General features: G+C 45.1%; 1 protein-coding gene across 6 annotated transcripts in view; it reads left to right on the forward strand.

The window, feature by feature from the left end:
* LOC142470139 (anoctamin-10-like) overlaps window positions 1–23,329 on the forward strand; it is an 80,223-nt gene that overhangs the window by 3,289 nt on the left and 53,605 nt on the right. For 4 of the 6 annotated variants that reach the window (XR_012789180.1, XM_075577094.1, XM_075577093.1 and 1 more), the window contains exons 2-6: window positions 5,722–5,944; window positions 12,097–12,175; window positions 17,570–17,738; window positions 17,985–18,158; window positions 19,920–20,054. Coding sequence is in view for 5 of the 6 variants with exons in the window: in XM_075577094.1 (XP_075433209.1) it covers window positions 17,594–17,738; window positions 17,985–18,158; window positions 19,920–20,054 (454 nt within the window). In the remaining variant the exon portion in view is untranslated. The remainder of the gene's footprint in view (window positions 1–5,721; window positions 5,945–12,096; window positions 12,176–17,569; window positions 17,739–17,984; window positions 18,159–19,919; window positions 20,055–23,329) is intronic. The other 2 variants (XM_075577095.1, XM_075577096.1) reach the window with 2 other exon arrangements.

The raw sequence follows: 23,329 nt of genomic DNA on the forward strand, positions 1-23,329 counted from the left end.
CCTTACGGTAGCTTTTGAAGACCGAAATTGGACACCCTGGCTGTAAGCGTTACATTTTGATAAAGAGGCATCACTCACCCAAATTTAACCCCTAAAACATGTCATTGCAGTTAGTATAGTTTGGTTTTAGTTGGGACTGTCCCTTGAATAGTGAAGGTGTTACTTAGATTATGTACAGTACAGAATATTGGAACGTTAATTTCATATACTTTATGTGCATAATAGATGCTTACATTGAGCAGCAGTAATTATGCACATTTGGATAGTACAGTTTAGTTAATACTACGGGTGGACACTTTCGTTTTAGTTGTTTTTTTTTTAATTGTGTTTTGGGTCTAAATTTTTTGGGGATTTTTACCAAATTATCAACAATAAAAAAAATGATCTCAAAATAAGAAGGAAATTGCTACAATAGCATAATAAAGCATTACAAATGCTTTAAATAAGTATACAATCATAAAAAAAAGTGTAAATCTAAAATATAACTGAAAAATAATTAAAAAATAGAAGATATTGTGAGAAACTCTTATGTTCTATTTTCCCAGTTTTGCCTTTCTCAAGTTAATTCAATCAGAATGCTTAGCATGTGAATGATAGATTAAGGAACAAAATAGTTTTTGAGAAACCAGTTATGTGAACTTTTGTAAATCTTTTTTTACAATAATTATTTAATGCTTTTGGTGATCAGGCAGTTTGCCATTCCTCAGAGCCATGGGTAAAATGTACACTGTGCTCTGTGCTTTGTTTGCAAAGTATTTATGACGCAGGAGCGCAGCTAAAGCCCGGGGGCCCGCACTCTTGGGGGGCCCGCTTTCGCTGTCACATTGCAAGGCCTGAGATGCAATAGGAAGCACAGAGGGGAAATGCCTTCCTCTGAAGGTGGGCGGGGCCTAGGTCAGGTGGCGGGGCCTCAAATAGTGCAGCGTGGGGCTGGAGATGCAGCCTGAGAGACAGGCTGGGAAAGGTGAGAGGGAGGGGCGAGGACTCAATCAGTGGCGGAGCTGGAGCTGCAGCCTGAGAGACAGGCTGGGAAAGGTGAGAGGGAGGGGAAGGGGTGGAGCCTCAGTCAGTAGGCGGGGCTGCAGCCTGAGAGACAGGCTGTGAGAGGGAAGGAAGGGGTGGGGCCTCGGTCAGTGGGTGGGGCTAGAGCTGCAGCCTGAGAGACAGGCTGGGAAAGGTAAGAGGGAGGGAAGGGGTGGAGCCTTGGTCTGTGGGCGGGGCTGGAAATGCAACCTGAGGCCGCGCTTATAGCCCCGGGGACGGCGATGTGACGTTGCATCAAAACAAATGTATTGAATCCGCCGCGTGCGCTTATACTAGGGACGGAGCAACGGCTTGGTCGTGATCGCTGGAAGTCAATTACATTTGATTTTTCAGCAACCGCAGTTTGACGTCGCTGTCGCTGTAGAAAGGACTATAAGCGCGGACTAAGAGACAGGCTGGGACAGGTGAGAGGGAGGGAAGGGGCGGGGATGGGACTGCAGCCTAAGGCAGTGCTTATAGTCCCGGTGACGCAACGTCGCGTCAAAACAAATGTATTTAATCTGTCATGTGCACCTATAGTAGCAGCGACGCGAAGGAGCGACGGCATGGTCGCGATCGCTGGAAGGTTAATGAAAATTGATTTTTCAGAGGTTAAGCCAATCAGAGCGAACCGCTCACGGCCACGCCCCCCGGTCGCCACCTCTTGTCTCTAGGGCCTCAATTATACCAAAAACGGCAGAGCTGCAAAGCGATCCAGTGACGTATCGCGCGTGAAAAACAAATTTAAACAAAACCATGAAGAGTGCACATACCAAGCGCGGCGTAAGCGGCGCTACGTACTGCAGAGCGCTTGTCTCTTGAGGAGATTTGAGATTTTGTTTTTTTCACAATATGGCCGCATCACATGATTTGCATGGCCAATCACAGAGTGAGGATTGGACCTCGGTCTCACCAACTGCCCTGCGACGAGAGGGGTGACGCACCTCACTCTGAGTCTCTACACAGGAGTCGTGCTGTCAGTCGGATGGACAACTCACGGACCGGCCTAAGGCCTCGGTCCCGCTGCGCTCGTTGGCGCGGGCGGCTATGTCGCGAGTTCCCCACCAGCAGGGGAATCCTCGCGAGCCGGTCCCGGTCCCCCCTGGCGGCACAGCTGACTACACGCTGTGGCGCGTCAGCCGCTAGGAGACACAAGAGAATGGTGTTTCCTAGCGTTGACGCGTCACGTGGTGTGGCTGTGAGCCAATGGGGAGGGGAGGCTTCGGGAGGAGGAGAGGCTTCGGGGAGCGGGGAGGAGTGTGGAGTGAAAGCAGGTGAGTGCCTGTCTGTGTGTGTGTCTGAGTGCGTGCGTGCCTGTCTGTGTGTGTATGTGTGTGCCTGAGTGCGTGAGTGCCTGCCTCTGTCTGTGTGTGTGTATGAGTGCGTGAATGCCTGCCTGCCTGCCTGCCTGTGTGTGTGTGTGTGTATGTATGAGTGCCTGCGTGTGTGTGTGTTTAAACTTACCCTCAGCAGCTCCAGCTCCAGCCAGAGTCCGTGGAGGGAGAGGGGGGGGAGAGTAGCGGGTCCCTCCGCTCAAGCCACGCCCCCCCTCCCTGTCAAGCCTCCCACTCCCGCCCACCTCCCGCTCCGGCTCCCGCTCCCTACAGACCGCATATCGCGGTCTGTGTATCTCAGCGCACCGCCTGTCTGCAGTGCGGGTGCGCTGACTCTGGGAGCGGGGCCTTAGCCTAAAGCGAGCGCTGCATTCCCACTACCAATACCGGACATAGGCTCCATCCCCGCAGTCCGTCCCGTGACGCAACGGAGGGCTCTTCTGCTCACACTCCACGCTGGCGCCGCATCCCCAGGGACACACGAGGGGTTAAGAACATCAATTACTCCACACCTGCGGTGCACTCCACCTGTTCCTATAACTGGACAACCTATCTGTAATTTATTCATGACTCATTGCCCGCTAGCCTTCCCATTGGCTCCCTGCGCCATCTCTGACCCCTGACCTCGGGTCGCTTTTGGACTCCCATCTTCTCTACTTCTGGACCCCGGCTATGCACAATGACCATCCGACTTCTCCAATCCTAGACCATGGCGAGTACCACGACAATCCGAGTTCTACAACCCCAGACCACATCAAGTATCACAACCATTCTAACCTACCCTGACCAAGCTACACGACCACGACTCTGCAATCCGGACATGGTTAAGCGGTTGCAGATCGGTGTATTCTGACATCCCCACCTCAGCCTCGCGGTCCCATCCTGTTTGTGGTGTGCACTCGTCACACACGTGCATCTTCAACAAACCAGGAAGTGAAGAACTGTGCATGTCTCCCTGCAGTAGCGCTACAAATCTCTTCTGCATGTGCACTTGTAGCACGGCTACAAGGACGTCACCAGATCGCTTTGCAGCTCTGCAGTTTTTGCTATAATTGAGGCCTAACACTATAAGCAAAAATCGCTGCTACAATGGCGATGGATTACATCACACTGTCCCGTCACCGTAGCAAGGACTACCGCCGGCGGGGGCGTGGCCACGCCTCCATCACAAACTCTGAGTTTAAATTCCCCTGCCTGACTGAAAACCTGAAAAGGTAGTAATTGGGACTGGCCTCACTGGGGGGGCGGAGCTTGAACGCACAGCGCACGCCGAGGCGTGCGCTGTAGAAGGGACTGGGGCTGCTCCCTAAGCGCGGCCTAAGAGACAGGCTGAGAAAGGTGAGAGGGAGGGGAAGAGGCGGAGCCTCGGTCAGTGGGCGAGGCTGGAGCTGCAGCCTGAGAGACAGGCTGGGAAAGGTGAGAGGGAGAGGAAGGGTTAAATCACGGGATTAAAAACAGGCATGAAAAGGATACAGGAAGGAAGAGACACAGAGAAAATTACGTACAAGAGAGAAATACGTAAGAGGGAAAAGAAAGTCATGAGAGAGCGCACGCAAAGAGAGAGAGAGCAAAGAGAGGAAAGATAGAGCAACGAGAATAAAAGAGAGAGAGCGCAAATACAGAGAGAGAGACATGAATTTTTTTTTGCCTGGGGGACCGCACATGTCTAGCTACGCCACTGTTATGATGCCATCTGTAGTCAAACCGTTAAGCATAAGGCTGGGTCCCCAGTGGCCGCTGCTGCGCACGCTATGGCCTGCGCACCACACACCAGAGCACAGCCCTCTATGGGGCAGACCCCGGTCGCCGGGTGTGGGCGCGCAAAGTGCGATGACGCGACCGCTGGAAGGGAGGACAAGGATTTTGTCTTTCCCTGCAGTGACGCGGTCACATGGTTGACTAGCAACCAATGGTTGTGCATATTGTGTAGACCGTCCCCCGCGCATCCCACTGCTACCCCAAGACCACAGATCGCAGCTTTTACCTGTGCACGCGCGGTCAGGCGCACTGACGTGGGTGCAGCCAGGGCCACTGGGGACCCAGCCGTGCCACTGGGGACCCAGCCGTGGCCACTGGGAACCCAGCCTAAAGATCTGATATGCTGAGACCGACAGCACCATACTCGTTTCCTGTGGGATACCCCAATCTGTCATGGGAGGTGGAGACTGGTGGTGTTTATTTAATAAGGGTCCTTAGACATATTGATGTGAATAATAGTATTACTTTGTCCTGGTATTGCACTGTGTACTGTTGCAGTCAGATGCATCTCCTCCCGGCCCTGGACTGGCCCTGCAGATGAACCCGCATCGGAAGTGCAGTGCAAGGAGGGGAATTCCCAGCAGGCAATTACTCCTCGGCTGTGGGGAAGCTGCATTTCAGCTGCAGTTTCCTTGGGGGAAAACAGCTAATTAATGTGACTGCATCTGTAGTGTACCCAGCACTGTACATATGTTTTTGCAGACAAAGGTGCCTAACCCTTAGAGCTTACAATCTATTTTTTGGCCTGAGGCACAGGGAGATAAAACGACTTGCCCAAGGTCACATGAATCTGACGGCAGGATTAGAACCCGGCTCCCCTGCTGCAAACCCATTGTTTTCAGAGTCTGCCTTTAGGCTGCGGTCCCAGTGTGCACTGTAGCACGCGCCCCCGGCAGGTGCACAGCGCTTCACCGCGATCTGCGGTCTTGGGAGAGATTGTGACGGGAGGGGGCGTGGCCATGAGCTCACGTGGCTGGTTCGCCCTCATTGGCTGACTCACTGGCTAGGGCGTGGCTACGCCTCCGGCGCAAGTTCCAAATACAATCTTTTTGTATTTGAGAAAACTTTGCAGTAGAGCGCAGCTGCCAAATGCGCGCGCCGAGGCAGGTACTGGGCGCGGTCTGATTGGGGGGCGGTGCTTGTACGCACAGCGCACGTAGAACGCACTGGGACCGCAGCCTTACTCACTGAGCCGTTCCTTCAGGATATGCTCTAATCTTCCTATAAAAATGACTACTATTCTTTCAGGACTGGCAACACCTACCAGCACTAACTCCCCCCCCATAACCCCACAGCCAGATCACCGCCTACTCTGTCTTCTGTGCTGAATACTATTACTGAGTCATCTCAAGTTGTTGCATTCAGCCCTGTGCTGGCGCAGTGGATTTTGATATCATTAAAGATTCTGAGCTGTACGGGGGAAATAGTGCACACAATTCCAGTGATTTGTGTTACTGAATGTAATGTACAGAGGCTTCATGGAGAATTCTTTGTTGGTCTCTACAGTATGACTAATATAACTAAAACTCAAATGTATAGGACGAGAAATAGGAAATTAAACATAGAAAATGTACACTTTTACTGCTTTGTTCTTTGCTTCTTTAAGGGCAGATCAGTCTGTGAAGGGAAAACAGGAACAGTTTAAACTGCTATTGCAGCTTCAGCTCACACCCCATAGCTGCACAAACCTGTCGGACTAGTTGCATAGCTTTGTCCAAATGTGTTCAGTGCAATATCATGTGAAGAGAAACGCAGAGGAGGCCGCTTGTCAGCGGCAGGATTCACTTGAGCTTTTTGGGACATTCTTACTTCGAGAAGAAATTTACAAGGTAAATAAACAAGATTAATAAAAAAGTGAATTTATCTTATTAACCTGCTTGACGGTGCTCACTTTGCTCTTTTGTTACACTGGTGCAGAAGGGGGGGGGGGGGGTCAACTCCAGTCCCCAAGAGCTACCAACAGGTCAGGTTTTCAGGATATCCCTGCTTCAGCACAGGTGGCTCAGTCTGATATCCTGAAAACCTGGCCAGCTTGTGAGGACCGGAGTTGGTTACCCCTGTGCAATAGTTGTCTAGAAATACAAGCTTTGCAATGCATAGTTAGTGCACACTGCCAATTTCTCTTGGACTCTTCACCAGTGGTCGAAGTCTAATGTATTGTGTTTAGAGTATGCATGGCTTCCCAACATTGCCAAACTTGTCTTGCATGCATTGCATTTGGTTATGTGCAACCAAGCCATTTCATTGCAGCAATGCAAACAATAGTCACAAATCACACTTCAAAATGGTTTCAGAGAGATCTGCTGGTAACTGCAATGCAGGTTCTGCAGTGTGTTATGGTTTTAAAAGCAGTGAAGAGGATTTATTTGTACTATTCTGTAGCTCTTTCACAGCAGGACAACTTCATCAGCCCAAAGAGACACAGTGTACCAAAGTCGTGTAATGCAAACCGTGGCCTGCAACATATCAAAGAACCTCTAAAGTTCATGAAAAACAAGATAACCTGTCAGTCAAAACCAATAATCTGACCTATAAAAAGATATCGTTGAAAGCTAAAAAATAAATAAAATAAACTACTGTAGGTGAATACCACAACTTACTATTTGACAATTTGAACACCGTTCTAAAGATTACTTTAAGTTAAAACTGTTGGCTTTTGTTCAAAAATAGATACTACATATGTCATTATACTAACTAACACATAATTCATTATTTTAAAATATGTTCGTACTGTAGTGTATTTACCGCATTGTAACAGAGTAGGCTAACAGAATTGTGATATAGATATATAGTAAGCTGCATATCAAACTGGTATACAGTAAATTACGTTAACTTTATGTATTTTTTTACTAATGTAACGGTGTTTCCCGCCCCCCCCCCCCCCCCAATCGCTTATCGGGGCACTTACTGGGTGTTTGTGATGCATAGCTGCTGGTAACAAGAGGGCTGAGTCGTCTGCAGTAACTTTGGGACACAGGAACAGCCTTCTCAGGTCCATAACCCACGTAATACTTAGCAGTGCAGCGCCTCCATCTGCCGCAGGCTCCAGGGATATGGAGGCGATCTCCCACGGTAGAACTGTAACTCTCCCCCCAATTAGATCACACACCAGGCAGGAGGTATATTGCAAAACAGGAACAGGTTTATTACTACTCTTATTGCAGTAATACAGGTACTCGGCAGTCACCTGTCGGATCACAGTCTCTTCTCTCGCCGGAGATAGTCCCAGGACAGTCACTACGGGCTTAGGGCACCCGCAGTCATTCTAGCTCTTCCCCACCTCCCTGGCAGAGGTATAGTCACTACACTCCTCCCCGGAGGGAAGAGCACATAGGAAGGCCCCAATCTCAGGCTCCCAGTCATGACCTGCCTTCCTCATGGGGAAGGTCAACAACCCAACTTTAGGGCGGTCCTGCCCTTAAATACAGCCAGAGGCCGGGCATTGGCCCAGCCATAACAGGATATGCCACCCCCTGCTGTCACTCAAGCGCAGCACCAAAGGATGAAGGGGTAAAACCCCATGATAACTACTGGCAAACCTGTGAACACCAGGGTTTACTGCCAGCCCATTGGGTAGATTTAGTAGCCAGGGGGTACCCCGCTATACTAATAATGCCATGTACAGTAAGTGTTATTTATAGGATATTCTACTGAAAAGGGCTCAACCAAGAGTGACATTAAATGGTATTAACATCACAGGTAGTGTTAGCACCTGCATACTGATCATGCCGTGACATGGCTGCAGGCTTATAACACTTTGGCCAAAGGGTTTAACTAAATGACCCTTATTCATGAGAATACCAACATTGAAGTATGTTTTTTGTCACATTGGATGTAACATTGAGTATTTTTGTCTTTTGTTACTGTATATAAATGGTATTAAAGATGTATTTACAGTATAGTTTTAGTATTACATGAATTACATTAGTTTCGTTTTACACTCATTTTATATAGCATAAACCAATACAATGAACTTTACAGGAGAACCGCACTCATCATATAAAGTATAACAAACTACAGATGCAGCCACCAACATTCGACCATATCGCGCCAACATTTGAGATTTCGGTGAGATATCCCGCAGCAGACTAATGGCCCTGCAGATTAACACAGCAGGGGTCCCTGTTGTGTGAATCCTACAGGGATTTACCTGTCTGTAAGAAACGCGCAGTAAGAGAGTGAATCAGACACTACCAGCACGCCTCTAACAGGCGATCGCAGGGGTTGTATTTAATTTTAACATTACAGTATTGTAGCAGGGGGTCTCCGGAGCTGATCCGGATTGATTTCAGGACCAGGGACCCCGTACTTCCTGAGGTACAGGCCCCCTGCAACTGTAATTTTAAAATTAAATTAACCCCCCCCGCATATGCCTGTAAGAGACGCGCAGGTAGAGTGACTGATTCAGTCGGTCTCTTGCAGATGAGTAGAACCCAGTAGAATTCACACAGCAGCGACCCCTTTTTGTGTTAATCTGATGGGCCATTAGTCTGGCTGCGGTCCACCTCACGAGATATTGTGGCATGTTGCGTTTTTCATCTCGAGAAATGGTCGAATCGTGGTGGCTGCATCTGTACACATACATGGATAAGAGTAATAGAAATGAACACAAACAAAATGAAAAGCAATCCGTACCTGTTCATACTTCTATCATTTAGGCACTCTGGCACGATACATACTGTACAGAAACAGCTATATTAAGTGACAGCGCATTAGGCTTTTCAGTATATGGTATTAGAATTACAATGAGTAAAGTGTCTTTACATATTCATTACTCATTAGTATTTCTATGGTAATGGAAGGCCGCCATGGAAAATGATTTGCAATTGAATCTTGAAAATGAGCAGAGAAAAGACCTCTGAAATCTGTATCCTGGGTGGGAGTCCCAGCTAGACCCCGCAGGCCTGGTTCCCTCAGTCTTATGGTCCAGAACAGCCAGGGTCCCTCCTGGTTGGGAGAAGCGTCTCTACTCTCCTAGGGTTAAACTAATTCACTGTCTCTGGCAACTTCCTATGTTTTACACCCTGCTCAATCAGGAGTTAATTATATCTGCCTCCCAGCTCACATAGGAAACCAGACACCAGTATAGTTTCCTGCCTTGTAAAGGGAGTTTAACTCCTTGAGTCCCTTATAGGGAGAGATGAGATTGATCTACACTACATGTGATATTTGTGAAATATATTTTGCAGGAGAGCATACGCACACAGCCCCTGTGAGCTTAGAACCCACATACACCACATCATATATATATTGTGTCAAAAACAGTGCCACTAAGATTGTGACCTCATGTATAGAAGAGAAGACAAAAAGGCCTCAGTGCTACATCTAACTTGTCATATTATATAGTTAAATAACTTATCTGTATATGTTTTCATAAGCAAGGGTCATTTAGTTCAATTCTTTGGCCAAAGTATTTTAAGCCTAGAACCACTTCCCGGTGTAGCTCGTCTGTAGGTCCCAACAGGGCTGTAAGAGAGTATGTATTATATAATTAGTTGTAGTTGGGAAACAAAAGGGAAGGGTACATCCAAACTGCAATGCTAGGGAATATGTGCGTGATCGACAGTAGGAACAGCTCCAACGTGGGAAAGGAAGGAGTGAAGTAACATTTAAGAGGAGATACACTAAAAATAGTGTCACAATAACTGAATGATAAACACCTCCCCCCGCCTCCCGCCCCCCGCCCCCCGCCCCCCGCCACCATAATCTTACAATGATGGAAGGGTTTAGTGAATAGGACAATGCTGTAAACAATCAGTATCATCTGATCTGGATAACATACATTGGGCCCAACCTGTTTATTTCCTTATACTGTGCAAATCGTTTGCTGCAGGCAGCGACTATTTTATACCCACCATAAGTTGTGTACAGGCATACCCCGCTTTAAGTACACTCACTTTAAGTACACTCGCGAGTAAGTACATATCGCCCAATAGGCAAACGGCAGCTCACGCATGCGCCTGTCAGCACGTCCTGAACAGCAATACTGGCTCCCTACCTGTACCGAAGCTGTGTGCAAGCGGGGAGACTATAGGGCCTGTTACACATGCGTTATTTACATCAGTTATGCACATATATGATGATTGCAGTACAGTACATGCATCAATAAGTGGAAAAAGGGAGTGCTTCACTTTAAGTACATTTTCGCTTTACATACATGCTCCGGTCCCATTGCGTATGTTAATGCGGGGTATGCCTGTGTTACATAGTTACATACATGCTCCGGTCCCATTGCGTACGTTAATGCGGTGTATGCCTGTATAGAGCTTTCAAAACCTTGCAGTTCAGGTTTTCAGGATGTCCCTGCTTCAGCAAAGGTGGCTCAATCAGTGGCTCAGTCAGAACTGCTGGTGGCCATTCAGGGCTGGAATAGGCCACACCATGGTATAATATTGAGATTTCTCAGAAATGCAATACATATATCAAAATAATTGTAGACAAATTAGTTAATTAAAATATAACTACATAATGTACAATACATAGGCCTGGATACAACAAACTTAGTTAAAGTGGAGTTACTGTAATATCACACACAGTAAAACATGTGATCACTTCTTATTACCACAATTTTATGACCGAAGTCAACAAGATTGCGGTAATAATTTACTGGGTGCGATATTTTACCAGGAGTCGCGATGCAGGAGTTAACGCGACCGTTAATAACGTATTGTGATCGCATGACTAATATTTCTACCATAGGCTTCTGTTTAATTATTACAGAAACCTATGGTAGGAATAACATTAACACCTTTGACTGTAGCTAGCAAAGTATATACCACAGGCATCAAAAGGGTTAATACGCAAAAAACCTACACTACCTACCCCCCCCTCCCCTTCACCCTACGTTAGTGAAGCAATGCTTTACTAGTCACTAATTGCTAAGGCCAACAAGGTGTCAACCCCTACCACCACTCCCTCCATACCCCCCAAGGGCCTACCCCTCTCTCTGGGGCAACTACACCCCATCACCCACCTCTATCACCCCCACTTTCCCTCCAACAAAACTAACCCCTCCTGCCTCTCGCCTGTCTCCGCTACAATCTATCCTAAACGCTGCTGCCAGAATCACGTTACTCTTTCCTAAATCTGTCTCAGCGCCTCTGCTGAAATCCCTCTCCTTACATCTCAGCCCTAATTTCTGACTATGCACCATGTCGACTCTTGCATTCTGCTGAAGGATGTCTTCTCTCTACCACCTTTGTTTCTAAAGCCCTCTCCCGCCTTAAACCTTTCTCACTGACTGCACCACACCTCTGTAATGCCCCTCCCCTCAATATCCGACTAGCACCCTCTCTATCCACCTTTAAGACCCACCTTAAAACACATCTGCTTAACAAAGCTTATGAGTAGCTCTGTGGCTGATACTATACTCCTCTCACATAAACCTTGGCCCCTGCAGACGCATTTACCAGAACACCTTCCTACTGTCTCTGTATGTTCTTCCTACCCACCAATTAGATTGTAAGCTCTTTGGAGCATGGACTCCTTTTCCTAAATGTTACTTTTATGTCTGAAGCGCTTCTTCCCATTATGTGTTATTTATTACTTATGATTGTCACGTGTATTACTGCTGTGAAGCGCTATGTACATTAATGGCGCTATATAAATAAAGACATACATAGATACCCCCCAGACTAAAGTCCAAAAGCACTATTAGCCAAATTGGGTATATAAGTATTTTGCAGTTTAACCACCCCCCCGCCCCAACCCCCAAACTATATGTATTAAAAGAATATATAAAAAAAACTATTTTAAAATACATTACGTAATAAAATAAAATGTAAAACATAAACCTATTGATTGTCACTGTTGCTATCTAGGCCCCCTTTGGCAATCAATGGTGATCTGTAATAAAAATGGGGTTACCTCATCTTCAGGGCGGAAGCCCCCAGGAACCAATTCAATAAAGGGCCGATGCCCAACCAGAAAAAACCCCCCAGAAAAAGCAATCCAATGCCTGATGGCCTATTTTTTATCCAAGGTTATCCATGTCCTGCAACGTGGGATCATCAACTTGACCTGAAGCACTCGATCCTCTGGTGCATGCAGAATCTTCTATGGTGAGTATTTCTTCTCTTTCTTCTTCTTAAAAGCTGTCGTCTTCATCTGTATTCTTCAACACCAGATGTGGCCCTGTTGATGATTTCCAGTCTTCTGCAAGGGTCCAGCCTTTTTATAAGGACTTGGGCCATCACAGAATACGTGTGTCTCTGGGACACACGGTACATTAACCAATCAGATTGGTTGTTTGTTTATGGAACCAAACAGGAGAGGGGCAATACTGGATACTGGATTTGGCAATATCAAACAGTGTAGAAGTAATAACAAATATTCAAGTCCTGGAACATTTGGGTAACTATGACCATAACATGGTCTCATTTGAAATAAATGATCAAAAAACAGATTACTTGGGTTCAACAAAGACCTTAAACTTTAGAAAAGCAGATTTTAATAAACTGAGGGCTAATCTACAACTAATACACTGGGATGGTGTTTTTGCAGGGAAAAATGTAGAAGATAATTGGGCAGTCTTTAAAACATTGTTAACAAGATGTGTAAGACGATGCACAAGCTTTGGGAAAAAAAGTAGTAGCTGGACTGCTCCAAACAGGTACAAAAAAAAATCTTTTATTTACGGCACATAAAAAAAGCAAGGAGATGAGACGCCTCTGACACGTTTCGCTTGACGTGCGCTTTATCCAATACACACCATGTTCACATGGATACTCTCAAAAACTGGAGCACGCTGACGGTTTAAACAAAGACCTTCTACTGAGTGAGTACATATTTATTCCAGTTACTCACCTATGTTAATTTCTCTAACACTAGCCCACATAGTATAGTACAGGTTAACATAAATGGTGCCTTTGGGAATAGGCCAGTTGAACCTGTGGTCCAGTGTACTCTGACATAAGAAACAAAGATTCAATCATTTGTAAAGGTTTCTGTGACTTGTTATTCTTACCGTCGGGATTTAATATTTCAAGAATACTAACATTAGTATCTGCCTTTGGATAGCATCGCTTGAGGTGTCTCACTCTCATTTTTTCTCTTGTTTAAAACATTGTTAGAAAAGCACACTTATCAGTGTACAGTATACATGGGTAATAAGTACAAAAGAAATAAGTCAAAACCAATGTGGCTAAATAAACAGGTAGGGGAGGAAATGGACAAGAAGAGGAAGGCGTTTAGATTCTTTAAGTCAGAAGGGACAGAGACATCGTATCAGAATTGTAAGCAATGTAACAAAAATTGCAAAAGGGCAATCAAATGAGCAAAAATGGATAATAAAAAAAGGATTGCAATAGAAAGTAAGGTCAACCCTAAAAAGTTCTTTAAGTACCTTAATAACAAAAAAATAAGAAAAGAAACTATAGGACCCTTTCAGTGTGAGATGGGTAGGCAGATTATTGGAGATAAGGAAAAAGCAGAGGTATTAAACAAATTATTTGCCTCTGTGTTTACCAGGGAAGAATCAATTGCAATAGTAGTGCCGCAGGAGGAAGCCACAACCTCCATATTAATGAACAATTGGTTAACTGAGGAAGCAGTTCATAAGCGACTTGAAACAATTTAAGTATGTAAATAAGGCACCTGGCCCCGATGGCATACATCCAAGAGTTCTCAAGGAGTTAAGCTCAGTAATAGCCTAGCCAAACCATTATATTTAATATTCAAGGACTCCATTTCCACAGGCTCAGTACCACAAGATTGGCGTAAAGCAGTTGTGGTGCCTATATTTAAAAAGGGAGATAGATCAGAACCGAGCAATTACAGACCTGTAAGCCTGACTTCAATAGTGGGGAAACTACTTGAAGGTTTAATACAGGATAATATTCAGGAATACCTCATGGAAAACAAAATCATTAGTAATAGTCAGCATGGATTTATGAAGGATAGATCATGCCAAACTAATGCAGTTGATGTGGTCTACTTAGATTTTGCAAATGCTTTTGATACGGTTCCACACAAGAGGAGGTTGGTATACAAAATAAAGAAAATTGGACTCAGTTATAATGTATTCACCTGGATTGAAAACTGGTTGAAGGATAGACCACAGAGGGTTGTCATAAATGGAACTTTTTCAGGTTGGGCTAAAGTTGTGAGTGGAGTACCTCAGGGATCGGTACTGGGACCCCTGCTTTTTAACTTGTTTATTAATGACCTTGAGGTTGGCATCGAGAGCAAAGTCTCCATCTTTGCTGATGATACTAAATTGTGTAAGGTAGTAGAATCAGAGCAGGATGTAATTTCTCTCCAGAAGGACTTGGAGAGACTGGAAACGTGGGCAGGTAAATGTCAGATGAGGTTTAATACAGATAAATGTAAGGTTATACATTTGGGATGCAAGTATAAACTGGTGACTTACACATTTAATGGGGATAAATTGGGGGAATCCTTGATGGAGAAGGATTTAGGAGTGTTTGTAGACAGCAGGCTTAGCAATAGTGCCCAAAGACATGCAGTAGCTGCAAAGGCAAACCCGATCTTATCTTGCATTAAACGGGCAATGGATGGAAGGGAAGTAAACATCATTATGCCCCTTTACAAAGCATTAGTAAGACCACAACTTGAGTATGGAGTATAATTGTGGGCACCACTCCTTAGAAAAGACATTATGGAACTAGAGAGAGTGCAGAGAAGAGCCACCAAATTAATAAAGGGGATGGACAATCTATCTTATGAGGAGAGGCTAGCTAAGTTAGATTTATTTACATTAGAAAAGATGCGTCTAAGAGGGGATATGATAACTATATACAAATATATTCAGGAACAATACAAGGAGCTTTCAAAAGAACTATTTATCGCAAGGGCAGTACAAATGACTCGGGGCATTCCTTTAGGTTGGAGGAAAGGAGATTTAACTGGGAGGGGGGGTGGGCGCGTTTGGGGTCTAGCAGGGCCGGGGGAGAGGGGTGGGGGGGAGATGGATGATCAACTTTGTTAGGGCCCGGCGGGAGGATTTGGAGGGGGGAGGGAAGGCACGTGGGGGACTGCAGTCTGCTGTACCGGGCGGCAGCAGAGGAGGAACTGGGAAGGTAGGGCCGGGGCCTGATGCCGCGGGCATTGCACGTGGGGGGGGGAGCGCAGCCTGTTCCTGTGTGTGCCGGTAGCCTAGAGGGGGGGGGAGGGGGTAAGTTGGATGATCTACTTTGTTAGATACGTGGGGGGCCTGCAGCCTGCTGTACCAGGCGGTAGCAGAGGCGGAACCTGCTCCAGAGAGCCCGAGGTGGACAGGGTAAAATGCTGGGAAGGTAGGACACGGGGGTGGGGGGCGGTTTGGTTGCCTGCTCGGTTAGGGACAGGTGGGGAGGGGGGGGGGTGTTGGTTATGGAGGGGCCCATGGTATAGCACGTGGGAAGTCCCGCAGCTGGTATGCTGCTGGTAGGCTCAGTTAGGGCTGGTGGGGGAAACTCAGTCAGTGGCACAACACAAACAGGGACACAACACACAACTGTAAATACTGTACACACACACACAACAGTACAGGGTAATACAGATACAAAAATATGACAGTACAAATAAGCAGTGCTTGACAAACCAACCAAAAATCTACTCACCGAACCAAAAAATCCGTCCTTTAAAAAAGAAATTTAATAAATTCATAGTAAGAACTAATAACAAGATTTGTTTATTACTTAACAGTTTATTTATTGTATTACATTTGTACTTTACTACAATTAGTCCTTGTTACATAGGTGTGTGTGTGTGTGTGTGTGTGTGTGTGTGTGTGTGTGTGTGTGTGTGTGTGTGTGTGTGTGTGTGTGTGTGTGTGTGTGTGTGTGTGTCGGATGACCTCACTAATCGGAACAAAAAAGCCAGATATGAATGACTAGTTTCCTGAACCCCTTAACCATTGTCAGGATGCCCCCACTTCACAATTTCTAAGGCAGCAATCCCATCTGGGATCTTGCCTGATCCACAGTCCCTCAATGTTCAGGTACCCTCACTCCCATATGTTATATACTGGAGGGGAGTTCTGGGTTAGGGGGGATTCCGATGTCTCCCGTGTGAAGCTTGAGTGTCAGACCTGGAAGAAAGCAGTATAGGTTAATTTGGTGTAGGTATAGGGCAGTTAAGATAAGACAGAAACAGACAGACAGAGAGAGAGACAGGGGTTGGGGTGGGTGGGTGACTGACTCGGGTGGGTGACTCTTGGGTGGGTGGGTGGGTGACTGACTGACACGTGGGTGGGTGACTGACATGTTGGGTGACTGACTGGGTGGGTGGGTGACACTTGGGTGAGTGACTATGACTGACTGTGGATTGGCGTTTGTGTTCATTCACACACACACTGACACTCACACACACTGACACACACACACACTGGCGGACACACAGGCACATGGGGGGCCAATCGGAGCAAGGTGGGCCAATTGGAGAAGGGGCATCGGAGCGGGTGGGCAAACGGAGCAAGGGTGGCAATTAGAGCAATCGCAGCTACGGGGGGCATAGAGGCAAGTGAGGCATGGAGAAGTACTTACCGTACCATGCAGGATCCAAAAGAAAAGGCGGGCTTCGCTTTGCAAGTTTGTATAGAGCTTGGTGCGGGCCCAAAAAATAAATCCTGGCAGCGTGCCAACCAATCAGGTGGGGGAATTTTTTATTTTATTTTTTTATTGGGAGAGAAAAGCATGTGCTGCTTGGCGGATCGCGAACACGCAAAATCTTGTCGCCCTGTGGTGACCGGGCGACGGGATTTGTCAAGGGGCATGGCCGCGCAGTGGGCCCGGGCAGCTGGGACCCCTAACTCACGGGTCCCGGGACGCCAACCCCGGAAGACCCCCCCTGTTGGCGGCCCTGCTTATAAATCATATGTAATTGCAAACCTGAGTTTTTCCTTTGCCATTTGTAAAATATCACCGTGCATCACATTGTACATTGGTGTTTGTTTTGATTTTATTGTAATGATAATTTCACACAGCAGACTCTTCTGGTCTATTATTTAGTCTCCCAGCTGCAAAAGTAGATCACAGCCAGTACAAATACAGCATTCTACACATCAAAGAAAAGTTATTCCATTGGAATCAATTGGAGTTTTCTCTTTAATGAATGAACTGGGGGTTTTTGTTTGCCTTCCTCTGTATCAAACTACTGTAAGTACAAATATAGAAATAAGTATCATAGGTTGAACTTGATGGACATATGTCTTTTTTCAACCTCATCTACTATGTAACTATGAATCTGATCCAATCCATTTGCACTGGGTTTTTCCCAGTTTGGAAGCCGGAAGAAATTAGTATATAAACCCCGTTGGTGGCATTATCTGTTTAAACTCAAAAGTGTCGCAAAACAATTTATCAAAGAGAAAATCCCATTGATTACCATATAATTTTTTGTCTTTGATATATATGGTGGTATCTTTCACCACTTTTGATACATATGGCTTATAATATTTTGGTAAAGTATATGCAATGTATCATTGCTTCAGTACAATGATTATTTTGTTGCAGAGTTACAAGTTGTAGGAAAGCAGCATGGGGTCGTGGACGGTAGCTCACTGCAAGTGCTGCACACTGCCCTCTGTACAAACACTCGCTGCAATGCAGCTCAGAGACGACATCAAACCCGAGACAAAGAAATGGTTAATATCCATTCTGGAGGCACCAAAGAAAGATGGAGGTAACATTGTTGTATCACTGCTCTGACCCTACACTGTATTGAAGACTTTTTAAAGTTTAAAGAGAAAATACTGTCATATATTCTCCTTAAGAGACAGTAATCAAACCTAAATTGTGTGTGTTTGGGGGGGGGGAAGGGGGTAGTGTGTGTTTGTGCACCACTGGGCTAGAGTAACAATAAGGCCTTGCATGGCAGCACGACAATCATCACAACATTGATACATTTGCTTTATTTTGACTCCTTTAGGGGCACATATTTTAGTGCACCCTGGTGAAGATGATGAGGGCAACTTACTCCTTCTCTCCGCTACTCTTTGCTCACTGCTGCAGGCGACAGAACTTCTGGGCTTGGCCAAACCGGATCGTCAAGGTTCAATGCGGGCATTTTCCTATCATCACAGAAGTAACTTTCTAAACTCCGGTAAGAAACTTTTGTTCAATAAATATTCTCTTACTTTACAGAAAAAATAATATAATTAGTTCGAAAGCTACTTAGACATTGACCAATAAAAGTAAATTCTATTCTTCTTTATCCTTATATTGGATGTATGTATGTCTTTATTTGTATAGCGCCATAAAATGTACATAGCGCTTCACAGTAGTAATACATGTCATATAAATAACAAATATAAATAACACATCATGGGAATAAGTGCTTCAGACATACTGTAAAAGTAACATTAAGGAAGGAGTCCCTGCTCCGAGGAGCTTACAATCTAATTGGTAGGTAGGGAGAACGTACAGAGACAGTAGGAGGGAATACTAGTAAGTGCGTCTGCAGGAGGCCAAGCTTTGTGTCATGTGTCCATGATTATCCAGTGCTACTCATATGCTTCTTTAAGCAGATGTGTCTTAAGGTGGGTCTTAAAGGTGGATAGCGAGGGGGCTAGTCGGGTATTGAGGGGAAGAGCATTCCAGAGGTGTGGGGCAGAAAGTGAGAAAGGTTTAAGGCGGGAGAGAGCTTTAGATACAAAGGGGGTAGAAAGAAGACATCCTTGAGAAGAACGCAAGAGTCGTGATGGTGCATAGCGAGAAATTAGGGCTGAGATGTAATGAGGGGCAGAAGAATGTAAAGCTTTAAAAGTGAGCAGTAGAATTGAGTGTGAGATACGCGATTTAGGGGCCTATGCAGAGAGCAGCGCTATTTCGAAATTCGCCATTTTTTGGAGAAAATCGCGCAGAAAGCAGCAGAAAATGGCGAGTTCCGAAAAACGCGCCAATTTTTCTTTTCTATTTGTAAAACTCGCCTCGCGGCTGGCGAGAACCTCAATCTCGCCAGTTTTAAAAATATCCGTATGCAGAGAGGCGCGAACGGCATCTAGCGGCTGTTCGCGCCAATAAAATGGCGCGATTGTCTCCGTTTTGCCTCGCCAGAAAAAACTGCCGCTCGCGGCCATTGCAAAGGGAAAAAAAAAGGCGCGAATTTGTTTTAACACATTTCTGAAGCGCGCATCTCGCCAATTTAAACTCGCCACACGCATCCATGTTAAACATAGCAGAATTCGCACTTCTCTGCATATGGAGATTAAAACTCTCCAAAAAAGCTACTTTTTAATAAATTCGCCAATTTTAAAATTCGCTGCTCTCTGCATAGGCCCCTTAATCGGAAGCCAGGAGAGGGATTTCAGCAGGGGAGACGCTGAGACAGATTTAGGAAAGAGTAGAGTGATTCTGGCAGCAGTGTTTAGGATAGATTGTAGGGGAGACAGGTGAGAGGTAGGAAGGCCGGACAGCAGGAGGTTGCAGTAATCGAGACGTGAGAGAATGAGGGCCTGAGTCAGAGTTTTAGCAGTTGAGTAACTGAGGAAAGGGCGTATCTTTGTGATATTGCGGAGGAAAAAGCGACAAGTTTTAGAAACGTTTTGAATATGAGAGGAGAATGAGAGAGAGGAATCAAGTGTGACCCCTAGGCAGCGTGCTTGGGCTACTGGGTGAATGATCGTATTTCCAATAGCAATGTGGAAGGATGTAGTAGGGCCAGGTTTGGGAGGTAGTATAAGGAGCTCTGTTTTTGCCATGTTAAGTTTCAGTCGGCGGATGGCCATCCAGGATGATATTCCAGAGAGGCATTCAGTACTGGATGCAGTATCTGTTAAAGTGAACAGACCCGTATTTTGTATGGTGAATTTTATTGTGTAGTCAGACTCCTAAAATATTTAACAATCTTGAATCTTTTCAATAGATAATAAAGACCTCTTTCTGACGTTATCAGAGCAGCAGTTCTTGATAAAACATGAAGTGGAAAGTGCAACGGTGCTACAAGAGACTGGCCTCCCAGGACACCCTGAGCAGAGGCTACACCCGGGCCAACATATTGGTAAGGTTTCCATAGCTTTTGCATTACACTAATATAAATGGTCTCTCTCCTGCTGTGGATGCCATGGGGAAAGTCTTTGAGTAACATGTAATAATTGAGTTGCGCTTCCTTGAAGCAGTAACATGTTTTACTCATGGTTACAGAAAAGTGGTATAATTCTGCTGGATTTTCTTTGCAATAAATAAATCAATTGAGACTGAACAGTGAAAGATTAAGAATAATAGACAGGAACGCTAAAAGGGAGATACCGTTCTTTTAGTTAAAAGTGTTAACTTCCTTTTCCAGGAGCTGGTGCAAAGTGCTGCGTAGTCTGTAAATTTCCAGAAGTGTTTTATGAGTCCTGCCCACTTCTTCAGGGACATTCCCCAGAGGACGCCGGTTAAACTTACAAAACACATGAGCAGAATTTCGCAGACAAAGCTTCGCAGACAAAGCTGATCCATTTGCTCCAACAATTTTTCTGATTTTATCCTCCCCTCTTAGTTTTGGTCATCGTCTTTGTCTATTGATACCTCTTGGAATAAAGTCTATTACAGCGTTTTACTTCCTAGTAAAACATTTAAAAAATAAATAAATATGTGTCCGATAATAGTAATTTCTTTGTGTAATATGTCTGGCTATGAGATGAGAATAAAGCGGCACTGCAGCGGGCATTCACAATAAAAACGTGAATGTATTGGCAGTGATGGACAGTCCGGTCCGCATGCGAACCTTTGCCAAGATAACAAGCACTCAATCCTGTGAGCTATATATACCCTATCAGAGTGCAAACTACAAAAAAAATTGTGTACAGGTGCGCCGACGAGTATTCTAAAACTTGCCTTAAACTTGCCTTAGAAAATCTGGGTCTATCACCAACAAGCCCCGGGTACATGCTGGGTACATGCTTGGTACATGCTGCAACATTTCATTGACATTTCTGCAGAGACTAATGGCCCATCGGATTTACACAGCAGGGGTCCCTGGCAGTCCGATTCAGTTTGAATGGGACTGCCAGGGACCCCCGCTGTTAATCCGATGGGCCATTAGTCTGTCTGCAGAAATGTCACTGAAATGTTGCAGCCTGTACCCAGCATGTACCTGGGTCTTGTTGGTGATTGCCCCAGATTTGTTTTAGAATACTCGTCGGCACTATAGTATGTGCCAATCACGCGTATTTTAAGTGAAACTTCTTTGTCTTTTGTCACTGTTTTGTCACAGAAATTGTATTTGTAATGGTGAGGTTTTTAATTAAAAATCAAAACAAAATTTTAGTGTCAAAACGCAAAGAAATTTGACTTAGAATGCGTTTTAGCTATTTGCACTTCTATATTTCTAGTGACTGAATTCCATGTGGGTGTGTGTGTGTGTGTGTCAGTCTCTGTGTGTGTGTCTCTCCTTCTGTGTGTGGTGAGTGTGTCTCGGTATGTGTGTGTGTTATTCTCCGTGTCCTGCCCTCCTCTCTCCTGACTCTCCCCACCCCCAGCGGAGCTGCGGACACGAGGGAGGGTCTGTTTGAGTCCCCCCCCCGGAGGAGCTGCGGACATGGCTGTGAGTGTCCTGCTGCTGGTGCCTTCTGCCAGAGCAGCACCCCCTCTCTCCTTCTCCTCCCCCTTCTTCTCCACGGTTGCTCACTGGAGGGGTGCTCGGCTTGTCATAAAAAGCAATAAACATAAAAACCTGAAACATACACATGACTTTATGATAAACACGACAAAGAAAACAATAGCGAGTGTCAACAATAAATAACATATACCTACGGGGACAGGGTGAAGTCAGATACAGGTAGTCCTCGGTTATCCGACACAATGCGTTACTCAAAATGGCGTTGTAAAGCGAAACGTTGTAAAGCAAAACACGTTTTCCCATAGGAACACTGTTTAAATGAAAGGTTCCGTTTCTGAAGGCATTTTTAACACTAAAATACACCAAATATTTTATGCAGGCAATAAGATATGCAGCACACACATTATATAGTGTATATACTGTATTATATATATAATATAACATAATAAATAATATATTATATAGTATAATATAATATTATATAGTATAATATTATATATATATACGCTCTTAGGACGCTTTGCAACGTTGTTTATGTGAATGTGTATATATATACACACATACACAACGTTGCAAAGCGTCGTAAGAGCGTTGGATTAGCCATTTTGGCGTTGTAAAAATGAATATAGGTATGCATTGCATAGCGTTGGATAAGCCATTCTTTGTAAAGCGAAGCGTTGTAAAACGAGGACTGCCTGTACTGATAATTATGCCTGGGAAACATACATCTGACTCCTTCATCAAGCACGCAGAAGGTTAACCCAGTAAGAATACTTGGGCAATCTGGAAGTAAGCTGAGACAGCTGACAACCAGCTTGATAAGGTGGCTACTGCCTGTAGTAGGTGACTGACTCTGACTACAAAGGTACAGTGATTCCCAACCAAAGATACAGTAAGGACTTCAATATTGTTCCAGAACTATTGTGGTATATATTTCGGGGTTGGGAACTGGACAAAGCCAGCCAGCCCAATAGATAGGGCCTGGAATGTTTATGATAAACAAGAGAAGGAAAGAAAGCTCCCTAATTAGCCGCACTAGAGGAAACACCCTTAGCTATATTAAAAATATTGTGTATGGAAGAAGTGTCTGTGTGCTATAATTCAGAACGACAATGTAAATAAGGAATAGCTATTAATACTTAATTATCCCACTGCTATATAATTATACTAGCAGTGGTAATAGCTATTACAATGCAAATCGTAAGAGGGCTACTCCTAAATAGATGAGTGATAGAGAGGATTGCTAGCTCTGTGTGTGTATAACTACAGACGTAGATGGAGTCTAGTGATACAGCATCCAATGGCAGATATATAAATATATACACTGTGTTACCAGACCATCAGGTTCAGAGACAACTGAGCCTGTAGGTCTGTCCTGGAGAACAGCTTAGCAAATGGTCGCCAAATGCTCAAATAGATAAATAGTCCTCTAAAGATCACAAAGTATGTGTCTTTCACTCAAATTGCATACTATAAAGGAAGTAGTCAGAGTGTTGTGCTTCCCATGACGACGGCTCCGAAACACTCTAACTGAAAATAGACACCAGACCACTCCAACTAGCCAGCGCACCTGGTAGTAGCGCAAGGCCTGCCCAACATATGTTTCACCGTTGTGGCCCCCGATGAAGCCACAACGGTGAAACATATGTTGGGCTCTGTCCACCACCACAATGGATTTAAAATGAAACAACCGAGATGCAATAGAAGTTTCAGCTTTAATTCAAGGGGTT

The sequence above is a fragment of the Ascaphus truei genome, chromosome 19 (assembly GCF_040206685.1).
Source record: "Ascaphus truei isolate aAscTru1 chromosome 19, aAscTru1.hap1, whole genome shotgun sequence".
NCBI classification, from domain to species: Eukaryota; Metazoa; Chordata; class Amphibia; order Anura; family Ascaphidae; genus Ascaphus; species Ascaphus truei.